This window comes from Erpetoichthys calabaricus, chromosome 4 (genome assembly GCF_900747795.2).
Source record: "Erpetoichthys calabaricus chromosome 4, fErpCal1.3, whole genome shotgun sequence".
Taxonomy (NCBI): Eukaryota; Metazoa; Chordata; class Cladistia; order Polypteriformes; family Polypteridae; genus Erpetoichthys; species Erpetoichthys calabaricus.
The window spans coordinates 518541-534482 of record NC_041397.2 but is presented as its reverse complement, the minus strand read 5'-3'; the positions used below and the strand labels follow the sequence as shown (position 1 = coordinate 534482).

Below are 15942 nucleotides of genomic sequence, written 5' to 3'. Positions count from 1 at the left end.
CAGCAAAATCAATGCTGGATGTTGTCCTCAGTGGGTTTTTGATTCTTCTTCTTCTCGAGTCCTTAAAGCTAAAAGTTTCATATGCCATTCCAATGGCGAGCACAGGCTCAGGATGGCATAGGAGTTACACTTCCACCATCCAGATGAAATGGCCTCTCACTCTCAGACGCATCTCAGTTTCTGATGTCACTTCTTCCTGTCGCTGCTCTCTTGACCCCTCAGACGGGCCGTTATTCATGTGAAAAATCACATGTGGGGCATCGAACATGTGGCATTACACACGATTGGCTAGCCATCCTGGTGATGGGTAGCTCTGCCCAAAAGCTTTGATCTTTGTATTTATCTGTACAATCTCTTATAGTCTCTGTTTCTTTTTCCATTAAGCTGTAAACCACTTTTAGCTGAAAGCACCACAGATTACTTGCATAAAGAGAAACATGCACTAAAGTTTTAAATTACTGGTCACCACAAGTTAGAATGTATTGATCAAAAGGAAGAAAAAATGCAGATGTATTTAGATTGATTGCTTTCAAGTGATTTGTAAATATCTTTATAACTTAGTTAGCTCCTTTATAGTTCATAATAATGCATTTCAGCAAAATTAAAAACTCGATGGAAGCTGCCTGCAGTTTCACAGAAATGATCATTTTATCGAGCCTGGACAGTGTATTGACAAAAATGTCAATTTCAAAACGTTTTTTTTCTTTAAGGCCAACTTGGTTAACTTAAGTAAATTAAACATACATTTAAGAAACTCTCTGCTCTTATGATACGAACTGAAATCTGTGAAGGACAACACAGCAGCCAACTACTGTTTAAAAATGAATTAGTCATAAGGTCATGACTAATTTAAGTAAACATGCTCTGTACTATTTTATTAACTGTAAAATATTTCCCCAATGACATTGCTACACACTTGGCTCAAATTTCCAATGTCTGCAGTATGCTGTCATTTCAGCTGCAATTTGTAATCGTAAATACCAGAAACCATGCATTAAATTTACCATTCCAGTGGATGGTGATGGAATCCATTCTGTTAGGAACATCTCCTGAGATGTGTTGTGTTTTTTATACCAGTGACTCTACTGGTTAACTTTTATCTGTTTTCTAATTTAACAGACAGAATCAAATCCAACAGCTCCCTGCACAGGATTAAGGGCAAGTAAGAGACATGCAGAGGTCTGAGAACATTTTGAAGATGAGGTTTTTGGAGTGTTAAACGTAACTTTCCAACACATTTGGTTTTAATTTTAAATGAGGTTACATTATGAAATTCCCTTTTTTTTGTGTTTCTTTCTTTAATGTTTGACAATGGTAATGTATGGAATTCTTTTCAACTCTTTAGAACATTAGAACACTCTGGATGAGAACAGGCCATTCAGCCCAACAAAGCTCATCAGTCCTATCCACTTATTTCTTCTTAAAAAACATCAAGTCGAGTATTGAAAGTCCCTAAAGTCTTACTGTCTACCACAATACTTGGTCGCTTATTCCAAGTGTCTATAGTTGTGAGTGTAAAGAAACACTTCCTAATGTTTGTGTGAAATTTCCCCTTAAGTTTCCAACTGTGTCCCCGTGTTCTTGATGAACTCGTTTTAAAATAATAGTCTCAATCCACTGGGCTAATTCCCTTCATCATTTTAAACACTTCAGTCAGGTCTCCTCTTCATCTCTATAAAGGCTCAGCTCTTTTAATCTTTCCTCATAATTCAACCCCTGTAGCCCTGAATCAGCCTAGTCGCTCTTCTCTGGAATTTGTCTAGTGCTGCTATGTCCTTTTTGTAGTCTGGAGACCCAAACTGCACCCAGGACTCCAGGTGAGGCCTTACCAGTGCATTATAAAGATTGAGCAGAACCTCCTGTGACTTGTACTCCACACATCATTTTAGCCTTCTTAATGGCTTCTGAACACTGTCGAGAAGTCGATAGTTTAGAGTCCACTACGACTCCTAAATCCTTCTCATAAGGTGTACTCTTGATTTTCTGACCTCCCATTGTGTATTCAAACCTAACATTTTTACTTCCTATGTGTAATTCTTTACATTTACTGACATTAAATTTCATCTCCACAAGTCTGCCCAAGCCTGTCTGCTATCCAAGTCCTTCTGTAATGATACAATGGATTCTAAATTATCTTCTAATCCACCTATCTTGATATCATATCTGCAAACTTAACCACCTTGTTACTTATATTCCTATCTAAACTCTTGTATGCCCTGTGCCAACTGCTGCACCGTTGAGTTCCTCCCCCTGCCCTCTCTCACACACACACACAGACCAGCCATACAACTTTAACTAAATGTCACTTTGAGAACACGTCTGCAGCACATTAGCCCAACTCCTGCATAATACACATGTGAAGCACTGGCTGACAGAGAGAACACTGAGGTCCGCTCTATAAAAAACGGACAGAATAAAAGTACACAGGATTCAAATAAATATTTTTGACTGGCCAATGGGACTGTCTGTGCACAATGTGATGAGGACAAGGAGAAGGCAGATTAGGACAGTTTGGTTGTGAGGCCTAGTCTAAAGTAAAATGCTGGTCTAGCTTATGGTGTTTTGAAGTGTGCACCTCTTTTTAGCTATTTTGCTACTGCTGAAGCTCAACATAATGCTGAAACAGACATTCCTATTACCAGTTTTGGCTTCTATACAGCTAGGACAGTCCCCAGGCTACATCACCAGGTTGCTCTCACTTTCAAAGGCACTACATAAACGAGACAGGGCAGATTATAAAAAAAAAAACACAACTTGTATCATAACACAAAAACAAAAAATTAATAAACAATACCATATCAAAGAAAATTGTTACAATGACCAAAGAACAGTAGGAAAATAAAATAACCAAGGAATAAACTTAAGTCAGGGCAACAACCAGTGCTGTACCATAACTGACACCACACCATAGAGGAAATCACTGCTCTCTGAAAAAGAGACACTTCTGCACTTTGATTCTGCAAAGACCACTAGGACATTGCACAATGCATATTCTGTGGACAGATGAGACAGAAGTTAAACTGCTTAGCAGAATTGTGTAATGCTCTCTTTGTGGTGGTGGGGGGTTTGAAAGCTCTTTACACAAACAGTCAGCATGACAGAAAGAACACCGTGCTTTGGGACTGACTTCCACAACTCTGAGCCTAGGCAATTTGCTATCACAAAAGGAATACTGAACCATAAATGGTACCAGGAAGTTTAACAGGAGAATGTCAGGATATAGCGGGCTGTTTTCTGAGGGATTACAGTCAAAACAAGGGTGCAAATCAACAACATAGTGGTGTAAATGAAGAAAATGGATGTTTTGGAATTAGAACAATCCAGAAAAGAACAGGTCATTTGGCCCAAACAAAGCTTTCCAGCCCTATCCACAAAATCCATCCAAAATAACTTGAAGTTTTGAAAATCCCTTAAGGCCTACGTCTATCACATTACTTGGCTGCTTATTCCACGTGTCTTTAGATTTCTGTGTAAAAACAGTTCAGTATGTGAAAAGTACCTGAAGTTGGATATAGTTGGTTGCTACCTTTACTTGCCAGATTAATGCCCACAGATATTTTTTTTTACAATTGGAGCACATGCAGGTTACATGGGAGTCCCCGTAGCTCGGGATCGAGTGAGTGCTTCTGAAGTGCCAACAGAATCCACAGACTTGGGGTTTACGGTTCAAGGACTCACTGCTTGCTAATTTGAGGGCCAAGTTTCATGCTGCAGGTAGGTTAACTTACTGTCTCTATCGGCATCAAAATCCTGAATATACACCCAGGGCGACTCCTCTCCTTTGTAATGAGATTTCACACGAAAGTCAAAGAGATCAAATGAGTTTATAAGGGCTGTGAAATCACATCTTGTCTCGTTGGTCAGTATGCACTTGGGTAGGTATTCTTTGTTGAAAGACCTGTTCAATGGAAGCAAATGCAACACAATTAGTCATGTACTTCATGAACGGCTTGTGATTCCAGCAAGTTGAGTTTATTAATTTAGATTTACTGTACCCTGTGCCCCTTTCTTAGAGCTGTACTGGTCATTATCATGCCTCGTCTTAACCCACTCTCTTACTCTTCTAACTTGTGCTGCAGTGTCACTTGGTGTCTCAGTCACAGATTTTGGATGGTACCATCAGTGATGGGCCCAGTGCCAGACCATCCTCTTGTTACTCCAAAATCATTTCCAATGCAAGCATTTTAACATAAGGTACACAGACTAGAGAGGGCCTGGGTGACCAGCTAAGCCAGTGATACTTTGATTTGACAGTTTCCTCACCACCACAGGCCCAAGGATTACTTTAAGAACAAGCATTTGATAAAAACGAGCCTCTCAGCCCACCATTGCTCATCAGTCTCTACTAGGGTTGTGCAGTATACCAGTACTGAAAACCCCCACTTTTAAAATGGTACAGTGCCGTTATTTAAGGATTTCTGGTAAACATCATCTTTCCTTCCATCCAATCCCCCTTTCCTTCAAAACTTGCTATTGCAGATGTTGGAAATATGTCTGTTATGGAGATTTCATGAAAAGAAACTACATGCTTCAATGCGACTGGAACTTTAAGGCTATCGAGAGAAGTGGTGCTTAGTTACGGCACACCAGAGTGGAGATGTGAAGAACTGGAGGCTGAGGTGTTTGGAGTTGTCCATTATTTACTTTGGAACCGATTTGGTACTGGCACCGAGATCCAAAAGCTGTTAAAATTTTGGCATCAATTCAACACTAGTCTCTATATACATTTACTTTTCTAAAATATTATAAGTTGACATTATATGAAGGTCCACAAAGTCCATCCATCCATCCATTTTCCAACCCGCTGAATCCGAACAGAGGGTCACGGGGGTCTGCTGGAGCCAATCCCAGCCAACACAGGGCACAAGGCAGGGAACCAATCCTGGGCAGGGTGCCAACCCACCGCAGGACACACACAAACACACCCACACACCAAGCACACACTAGGGCCAATGTAGAATCGCCAATCCACCTAACCAGCATGTCTTTGGACTGTGGGAGGAAACCGGAGCGCACGGGGAGAACATGCAAACTCCACGCAGGGAGGACCCGGGAAGTGAACCCGGGTCCCCAGATCTCCCGACTGCGAGGCAGCAGCACTACCCACTGCGCCACCGTGCCGCCCGGTCCACAAAGTCCTACTACCTAACACCCTATCTGGCAACTTGAAGAAACGGCTTAATTTTGGCTTTTTTGAATCCAGATGTGAACTTTATGAATGCCAACATCTTGTAATGCAAATAAACAGAACAACAGGTTTCAGTGGTGCTAACACAGTTAGAAAGGTTTCTCTGAAAACCACTTAGCATTAACACAGGACTAATAAAGGATAAACTGAGGGAGATTACCACGGGAACACTGAAGGAACGGCATCTGAAAATGGGGCTTTGCAGTCCTATGGGAATGATAAATTAAAAATCAGCCATTTGAAGCAGTAATTACCATTATACACATTAGTAATGCCTTGGCTGTATTTTTAAATCAATTTAATGGTGTCTTGAAAAAGTCTCAAATTCTATCAAAAACATGAAAATCTCTGAGTGACCCCCAAATGTTTGACTGGTACTGTAAATTGATTTAAATTACAAATAGAGGAGTCCAAGGTTTTGTGTACCAATTCCACTGCCCTGCACACATGGAAACAAATTAAATGGGGAACTGCTGCTTCCTTGGTCATTTGCATCTCTTTGTTAATAAGAAGTCATAAAAACAGTAAAAGCAGCTGTTTAAGACTAAAATAAGTAACTACAGATGGAGAGTCTTAACAAGTGAGACCAGCAAATGAAGCATGAATATGCTGTTACAGCAGTAAGTGCTTCACCTGCAGGAATTGACTTATCGTTATGATTTGGGTCACAATAAAAAAGCCACTGTGGCCCACTAGGACTCAGTTGGCATCTTTGGACTGTGGGGCCCCATGACTGGACAAAGAAGCACTAAGCTCCACACCATGCTATCTATCTTTCTACTGGCCATTTACAATGACATGCAAAAATTTGGGCCCCCATGCTTAAAATGTCTGTTACTGTGAATAGTTCAGTGAGCAGAAGATGAACTGATCACCAAAACGCAGGGGTCTCCAACCTTTTGTCTCCCGAGAGCTACTTTTACAAAATGAAAATGGCCGAGAACTGCTCATGTTTTCTAACGTTTATTCTCATAGCTTATTTCAACCCAAACAAACTGAATAAGCTTGTTTTGCCTGAAAATTTACAAAATGTTGGAATCCACAACTCACATTTTACATTAAAACATCACAAAAAATATTTAGTTCACCTGCAAGTGCATTTTGTATCTCTGTACGCATTTTCTAGTGTATCTCACACTATTGGATTAAAACATGAATCCTGTCAAAACAAAACAATGCAACTCCAAATCCACAGATGCGAGTTATTCATTTGTCATTTTGTTACATGTCACTGTGTCACTTTATTCACATGTCCAGTTTTATGTGAGATGTGTTTTTTAGTTAGTCAGATGACTCAACAAGAGAGGCAGGAGTATGGTGGAGTGGAGCCACTCAGGTTCACTCTTAGGGAGTCACTTAAATGTTCGTCTTTCAGTCTTGTTCAAACTTTAATTTCATGACATTCATGTCAGACTCACAGAGGTATGGAGACCCAAACAAAGCAGACATTTTCAGAGCTGCTTGGTGAAGATTCTTCTAGTTATCTGGCTCTACTAAGCTCCAGAAGTGCCAAGAATGCTGTTGAGACTTTAACTGCACATTATTTTGAAGGTTTACTAATATATAATATATAAAATCCAATGTCTGTCTGTATGTATGTTTGTACGCTTTTCACAAGAGAAATATTTCACTGATTTAGATCGGGTTTATTTCTATAATTTCTTTGAACATTCCGGTTTATTTTGCGACTTCCCTCCTTGAACTATGCATTATAATTCGCTTACAGTACTGATTTACTTGCACGAATCCAAGAAACACACAGCGGGCCGAAGGGGGGCCTTCCTCACTCATGAGCCTGACTCGGGATGTACCTTACATTCGCTTAGCTAGAGAACCAGAGAACTACTTAACGGATTTAAATCAGTGGTTTTTTTATATAATTTCTTTGAACATTCTGGTTGATTTTGCAACTTCTCTCATTTCGCTATGTATCATAGTTCGCTTGCAGTACCGATTTATTTTTATTTTTGCGCGAATCCAAGCGAGACGCAGCGAGCTGAGGGGCCTTCCTCACTCACTCGCCAGCTTCGGGGTGTTCCTTAACTCCACTTAGCTAGCGGACGAGAGAACAACTGAATTCAACTTTGTTTGATATTTAAAATAAAGTGTTACTTAGGTCTTGATGAGTTTGAGTCTGGATATTCTCTTAAGTGTATGCCACATTGAAAAGAGATAGCAGTTCAGATTGTGGATCGTGATATGATTTTTTGGAAAGATCACCCACCCCTAATTTGACTAATCAAGTTTTCAAATTTATGTAGGATTCATTAACCCTTTGGCAAGCTACTTGGAAAGGGATTGCGAGCTACTGGTAGCTCGTGAGCGACGTGTCGGTGACCCCTGCCAAAAGGCATAAAGTTAAAGATGACACATTTCTTCTCAGCATTTTATACAAGATTAGTGAATTGTTTTTGTTTTGTATAACTGTATAGTGAAAAAAAGGAAAGGAGCACCATGGAAAGGTTTGGGCATGCCAAGATATTTCAGGTCTCAGACAGCTTTTCCCAAGGTGGCCTCAGACCTTCATTAGCCCACTACAACAACAACAACATTTATTTCTATAGCACATTTTCATACAAATAAATAATGTAGCTCAAAGTGCTTTACATGATGAAGAAAAGAGAAAAAAAACAAAGTAAGAATTAAAATTAGGACTAGGACTATGTCTTATTCACAGTCATCATTAGGAAACCCCTTGGTGATGCAAATTGCTAATGCTGGATAAATTCTCAGACTCCTCAAACTTTGTCCCAACAATCAGTGGCCATGGGCTCCTCTAAGCAGCTACCTAGCACTCTGAAAAATAAAAGAACTGACGCTTAACAAGCAGGATAAGACAACAAGAGGATAGCAAAGTGTTTTCAAGTAGTGGTTTCCTCAGTTCATAATGTTAAGAAATGGCAGTACATAGGAACTGTGGAGGTCAAGCCAAAGACTGGAAGACCAAGGAAACTTTCTGAAAGAACTGCTTGTTGGATTGCTAGAAAGGAAACATAAAAACTGATGTTTGACTGCAAAAGACCTTCAGTAAGTTTTAGCAGACTCTGGAGTGGTGGGTGCACTGTTCTACTCTGCAGCGCCACCTGAACAAATTGGACTTTCATGGTAGAGTCAACAGAAGAAAACACTTCCTGCATCCTAGCCACAAATTTCAGGGTCTGAAGTGTGCAAATGAACTTCTAAGCAAGCCTGATGCATTCTGGAAACAAGTCCTGTTGATTGATGGAAGTTAAAAGTGAATGTTCTGGCCACAATGAGCAATGGTATGTTTAAATTCCAGGAAGAGAACACATCTTCAACTATTAAGCAAGGCGGGGATCGTTCAGGCTGTGGGCTTCTGTTGCAGGCAACAGCACAAGAACTACAGAATACTAGCAAATCTGAAAGCAAACCTCAAACCATCTGTAAAAAAAAAGTTGACATTAAAAAGAGGATGGGTCCTACAACAAGATAATGATCCGAAAAAATCAACAATGGAATACCTCAAGAGGTGCAAGCTGATGGCTTTGCCATGTCCCTCACAGTCCCCTGACCTATATATCATTGAAACTCTGTGAAGAGATCTCAAAAGAGCAGTGCATGCAAGACAACCCATGGATCTTGAAGAATTAGAAGTCTTTTGAAAAAGAGAATGGGCAAAAAAAAAAACCCAAGTAAGAATTGAAAGACTTAGCTGGCTACAGAAAGGGTTTACACACTGGGATACTTGACAAAGGGGGTCTTACTAAGTACTGACAATGTCAGGTGCCCAAATATTTGCTTCAGGCCCTTTTTAATTTTTATTGGTATTTTATACCTGTGAATGATGGGAATAAAAATGTAATCTTGCTTAAAATATTAAAGGAATGTGTCATCTTTATGCCTTTTGGTGATCAGTTCATCTTCTGATCACTTAACTATTCACAGTAACAGACATTTTAAGCAATGGTGCCAAAAAGTTTGCCTGACACTATATAAGTAACGTTAATTCTAATGTGGGCCTATTTACGAACACAGCTACCCCATGCCTACTAAAGGCAGATACTAACATTGTAAACTCAGTCTTGAGATTTTCAAGCAAGAAAAGCAGAAGCTTCAAGGTGAAGTAGTCCTACTCACTAATCATGGAGGTGGAGAGCAGCCACTTGCAGCATAATGATTAGTACATGCAAGTCAGAATGTCATTGTACTCTGCACAGAATGATGACTTCATCTTATCTATTATATGGCATCGTTTCACTTCTATTTGTGTATCCATCTCCCTTCAAGTCAATCTACTATTCAAGACACTTCTACTCACTAATCATGGCACTGGAAAGTGGAGATATGTATAAAGTTAGTGTTCTGGTGTGCAAAATCTGCAATTTTGTGTCTCCATTTCCATTAGATTTTGCTCAAGCCAAACAAGATAAATTTAAATACAGGAGACCTGTACGGGCAGTTTTAACATCAAAGCACCCAGTTTTCCTGAACTATACTAGTAATCAAAGCACAGTGACATCTATTGCACCCAGGTCTAAATCGGTTTACAGCTTGGAAAGGGAAGACATGCAGATGCGTTAAGATGTATCCGATTACTTTACAACCTGCCAACAGGAGGAGAAGCCATAGGACTAGAAATTGACAAACAAGATTACAGCTTGGGACAGGAGGGCTCTTAAAACATCAAAAATGTTATTGTCTGGGAAACAGATGTACTCAGATTAAAAAGTTTGAGCAGATTCATCTATCATATTGACAGCCAGCCAATCAGGTGTATGTAACAATCACATGTCGCGAAACTCTGTGTGGAATTTTATAATAAACATGTCTCATCTGAGAGCAACGTGCAATCGTTTTCATCTGACCATCAGCTAAGGCATTCCATGAATATCGATTACTGAATCAACACCGGCATGGGACAGTCTTCTTTGACATCTTCAACTTTTCGTAAGCTTTTTCTAAAGACACAAATATATATATCCATCCAGACAGACATGGCTATCCACGCTTTCTTTTATGCTCTCTCTCTACTAGCATTACTGTTCTTTAATAAATACCACGGCCTTTAACTTTCTATACTTTGTCTTCATATATAGAGTAATTGAAGTAATAAAGTAGATACTAAGAGCACCTGGAGCAGTCAGAAGTTTGCCATATGCTCCGATCTGCAAGGTTTATTAAGGCTGAGAATGAGAGCTCCATCCAATAGTAAGGAACAGTACGTAAAGTAAGCCATTTTTGGTTGATAAACAGCCTATAACAAAGGCTATTGAGCGTGTTTGAATATAGTCCTAGAGACCAAAGTAATATTTAAGTCTGAGATATATTTAAAATATCGTATGTTGTTCGTGTTGATAATAAGTCTCATGAAGTGCCAAGAGAGTGACAAGTTGTGTATGTGTTAATCATAAGGCACCTGTGTGGTTAAAAGTGCTAGAGATTAACCAGCTGTGTATACATCACTGATAGGGCACTGTTGTGGTTAGGGTCTGTGTCTATGTGTTTATATAGGGGTGTGTGTGTGTGTAATCTTAAGGTAAGACAGCAGATCAACCCAGTAACAAACCTGATGAGTACACTTACCCTTTACCTATTTTCTTCACAGATAAGTAGAGGGAAATGTTACAATAATACAGTTAGGCAAGTAAGAACTTTGCTGTGCTCTGTACACTGGACAATGTTTTTCTTTTCTTGTATTTTTTCATTTAGACATCCTGTAAAGCACTTTGAGCTACATCCTGTGTACAAAAATGTACTATACAAAGACATGTTGTTGTTATAAATGTGTTTCACCCGAGTAACGGGACGTGTTTTGAATACAAGTTCAGTCTTTTCATCACAAACACACAGTACTTTGAAATTCTTCCATGTGTGCCCCCCCCAACAGAGAATAAACATAACATCAGGAGACCCTTCTCAGCACTGGTCAGTACAAGAGGCTATTTAGCAGCCATGCAAGTACATGTGGGGTCACCAGCTTTGTGACTCAAAGCGCAATCTGTGATCTCAGAACACTGGGCAGCCTGTTAATGCCATACTCGATCCTTCATTCTACAGTTTACAAATCCTGTTATGCACGACCAGGTTTGATTCTTTGAGCCTGGCTTATTTCTGTTTTAAGGCCTTAATCATGTTAAGAGTTTTGCAAAGTCTAAGAAAGATGTAAAGGGAGGTGAATATTGTTATTTCTCAAATTCTGTAAGCCTGGCTGACATTGCAAGTCCACAGCTCAGCAGTAGTCATAACCTGTGCTCACATGACCAGCCAATAAGCTTGCAACAATCCTGTCGTTACCATGCTAAGTCACTGTGCTATTATTTCATTATGCTCATGTTCAGGCAGGAAGCTCCAGCAAGTAGACCAAAGGCTCCTGCCAAAGTGAATTCTGCCACAAAGTTCCCATCAAGGACAATGAGGAAGTTTTTTTTCTTCCTCATAAAGAGAATGCTGTATGATTCAACTTGAACTCCACTTAGTTGATCTCACAGGAAATAACAGAGTCAGCCTTCGTCAAAGCCAATTCTGAGAAAGAGATGAGAAAAGTGAAGGACTGGCCCACTGTCAACAATGCATTGCACTTTGTCAGTTCCTCTGTAGGCTAAAACTGGGAGGGGAAAAAAAAAATCCAGAACTGTAGCTTTGTAATGTGTAAACCAAAATGACACATAACCATGCTTGTGCTTCTCTATTTGGGCAAGCATTCACTCAAAGACCCCGCGTGCTGATAACAACTTGGTACACTCTGTTGTCATTTTTCTACTCCTTGCTTACTGGAGTAAACCCTGCATGGGTACTTGAGGGTGTCAAGGTAACAAAAAAATTGGCAGCCTGCAGGCAGACACCATGAACTACAAGCCCAAGATACGAGGTGTACCCGATTTCCAACTAGGGGAGCACTGGAGTTTGACCTGAATGAACGGTCTGCTATAATTTTGATATATCAAGGACACTTTTAATATTATAATGATGATTTAGCAATGAAACTGTACTTCATATAAAACTTTACTGTTGCAGTGCTCAATCCTAGTTATCACTGTGATGGTCAATGCTCATTATGGAGCCTGCAACCTTGTGCTACACAGGGCAGTACCTTAGCCACCATGATGCGACTCACTGCCAAGTCTTCCACTTATTTTTCTATACCTGATGAGTGTTCCTTTATCAGGAACAATGAATTTAAAGCAAGAACCCTGCCTGAAAGGGTGCATCTGCAAGTTCTGTTTTGTACCACCAGAGCCACTGCAACAAATTGTCTCTGCTAGGACACATACTTGGTACTGTCCTCTGTGTGGAAACCGACAAAATGTCTTAGTCACTAGAGAGAAAGTAGTAGACTCCATTAGCTTACTGGGCTTTGGATGAGAGTACTCATTTTGTAACCAGCTCACCTGAAACCTGTTACATATTCACGTTTGGCCACACACTGAGTCAATGATGAGTTATGGAGAAGGACCCACAGGATCAAGGAGGACGACATAAAAACACCCCAACAAGGAAGCTTACCCGTTGCATCACCACACTTGCATGAAAAACCTAATTGTTATTGTAAGAGCCATTTTCCTAGTTCTAAGATTCATGAATATTTATTAGATGACAATGCATAAACTATGGGAGGTTCCTATAACCCCCGTAAATAGAATCGTATATTCTTGCCATTTCTAACAGCTTGGAGTAAACATTATTCTTCAGTTAGTTAGTGACAGCCTTGCCATGAGTAAGGTGTGGAAGGCATAAGGTTTTAAACATGGCTTACAGGCCTTTTAAGTGTGTGAAGTAAATATGTAAGAAAACAGCACTTAATTTATGTGCTGTGCCTTATGTTTAAAGCGTACAGAAGAAGAAGCTAAGAACCTTTAAGTAGAGAAGAAGAAATTAAGAACCTTTAAATATAGAAATAACTAAAGTTTATCAAGAAAAGCTAAGTTTATAGAAGATACATTTTTCTCTTTTTTGCCTTTTATTCTACATTTCTTGTGTGGATTATTTGCTATAAACTTTCACTAAATATTTTTAAAACAAACTTTTGGACTTTGAGATTTCTTTCAGCACGCGTTTTACCCGTGCTTAAACCACACCTACATCTCGGCAGCTACAGTTATAGTAAAACTTCATGAAGCTCTTGATTGAAATGTCTTCAATCCACTTCAAAAGACACAAAGCAAATGCATCCCCAGACCTTCATATTGACACACTGCATATGCACAGGACAGGGCTCAGTGTGGTAGGAGCTGACCCATGTCTGTCACTTAGAAAGCCACAATGTGTCGAAATGGCTCGTCATACAGTATGGGTACAAACACAAGAGCAGCGTATTCAAGCTCAACAATAAATGAGACCTGAAAGAAAAAAAAAAAAAAAAGACCTTTGGAATTCTTGTTTGCCACAGCAGAGTGTGGCGACATGTTGTATAGATGGGCACGCAAGCAAACATTTTGGTATACACTGTATATGTGACAAAACTCTGACCAACTACAGTATGGCAAGAGCTAGGCCTGGATAGGAAAAACTCTAGTTATCCATTTCTCTTTCCCCAAAGTAAAGGCCATGAAATCTGGAGGCAGTTGTGACCCCTGTGGGCTTTAATATGTTCGGATACCTGTTGGAGGCCTGCAGCCCATGTCGTCCTGTAGATAATGTCTCGGACCCTGTCTCCTTTAGTTCTATTTTCGACTCATCTTTTGGTAGAAGGATGTACCAGCAACCTTTCTGTCTTTAGCCTACAATTGTCATTCTGCTATGTGGTGATATAGTCATGCCTTTTCTAACTTTATTATATATCATGTGACATAAAAAGTACATTCCTTATAAATATGAACACTTTCCAAGTGCATTTCATTTTAATAAAATAAAAAAGTGTGTATTCTTGCAAAAAGCATTCTTTTTTATAAATTAGTTCTGAGCAAGGTATTTTTGGAGATAAAACAACTTAGTGCAAAAGTTCACTGCAATCTACAAAAGTGGAACTTGTCTTTGTGGTTTGCAAGTAAGCCTATACTTTTACTTGACTTCTTCTCGGCAGGTCTCTAAATTATTCAATTTAATGGTTAGAGAGGCACGTGTCCACTTTAGTTTTTCAGATATCCAAGTATCTCCAGTTCATTTCTGACCCAGACCAGCTCTTGCCGAGCTTTTGCTAGTGGGCCTGGGGAGCTTTGTTTTCCTGGTAACAACTACTACAAGGAATGAAGCCGGAATAAGAAGTCACTCTCGGGTTTGCTACCAACACCTGTCTTTATTTGCTCATCTGATTACCACTTACCTGGCCACCTCAGCTGTGTAGGTCACCGTCCCGTCTAAGTTGGGGGACTCCCATTCCAGAATGGCCCCTAAGTTAACAGAATGCATGGTCACATTTTGTGGTTCAGGCACAGCGGCAAGTACAGCTGTAAGAAGCAAGAAAAACAACAAAAATGAATGAAGTCTTTACTGGAAGACTGTGTGAATGGTAGAGGGTGCTCTAGGATGGTCAGAGGACCAAAATAATTTCAAAGGAGAACAAAGTACCACAATAGGACATTTTATTACCAAAAATCATAGTCAATGCATGGGAAGAGACAATCAAACTATCAAAATAAAAGAAAAATCAATCCTGGCTGTCGGACTGAGTCTCCATACACAAGATTTGCATTCCTGTCAGTCTGGTGAAGTGCCTTGGGCCTTAATGCATCTCAAGTAGCACTGGAAACCCACCAAACTTTTAAAGCTTGTTCTCCTTATCAGTTGAGCTCTTGTCTCCAAGTCCAATGAAGAATGGAATGGAAGGAGCTTTAAGTTTCACAGAGTAACTGTTTCCAAGGTAAAACCTCCAGTTATTTGTGGGGTCACGTCCGAGTAGAACTCCTTAGCATCTTTATCAGTTTCCAGGCAACCCCCCAGGACATCTGTCTGCTATTATGGGTAGTGGGGTATTATACATTAGTTGTTCTCAATGTTTATTCCTCCAGGGTACCCCTGTGTATCAGCACTCTTTCATGTTGGGTCACTGCGAGCAGCCTGTTCCCTTTTTAACTACAAACTAGTACAGTATTATAGCTGCGCTACTCATGAAATGAACACTAACAGCCATTCAACACTGTAAGTAACATATTGTAGCGACCAGGTACTTTGTTTGGGAAGAAGGTTCAGCAGAACAAGAAAGTAGTCATAGTAAGAGGTTTAACAGAAGGAAAACACACACACACACACAGAGTATAAGGCAATAATAAAAGGAACTGAACTGGTAACTGTTCAAACGCAACTGCCCTCACTGTTCTGGCTTTGAGGGACACCCCTGCAACTAAACTACCATCCAGACCTTTCTATCACATTTGTAGCTGGTGTCCAACCCCAAGTCACACCTCCACCATCCCTGCTGATGCTCTACAGTCGTGGCCAAAAGTTCTGAGAATGAGACAAGTACTGTTTTTTACAAAGTTTACTGCTTCAGTATTTTTAGATCTTTTTGTCAGATGTTTCTATCGTATACTGAAGTGGAATTACAAACATTTCTGAAGTTTCAAAGGCTTTTATTAAGCCTAAAATGCATTACAGTAAAATTAATAGAAGGAATTAAGGAGAAGATCAACTAACACCTGGCAAGGAGAGGAGTTATTAGGACCAGTCAGCATGGGGTCAGATAAGGGAGGTTGTGTTTTACTAACAGGCTGGAATTCTATGGAGGGGGCAACAAAAGGCTATGACCAGAGTGGAGCAGATGATGTAATTCATCTTGACTTTCAGAAAGCATTTGATAAGGTGCCACATGAGAGGGTGGGCATCAAACTAAAAGAAGTGGCAGTTCAGGGTGATGTTTG

At 40.0% G+C, this 15942-nt stretch overlaps 1 protein-coding gene across 1 annotated transcript in view; it reads right to left on the bottom strand.

Moving 5' to 3' along the window:
- Positions 1–15942, bottom strand: part of LOC114641455 (interferon alpha/beta receptor 1-like) — a 100668-nt gene that overhangs the window by 70246 nt on the left and 14480 nt on the right. Inside the window, exons 2-3 of the mRNA XM_028790485.2 lie at positions 14409–14532; positions 3729–3898 (exon numbers count right to left, since the gene is read on the bottom strand). Of these exons, the coding sequence (XP_028646318.2) occupies positions 3729–3898; positions 14409–14532 (294 nt within the window). The remainder of the gene's footprint in view (positions 1–3728; positions 3899–14408; positions 14533–15942) is intronic.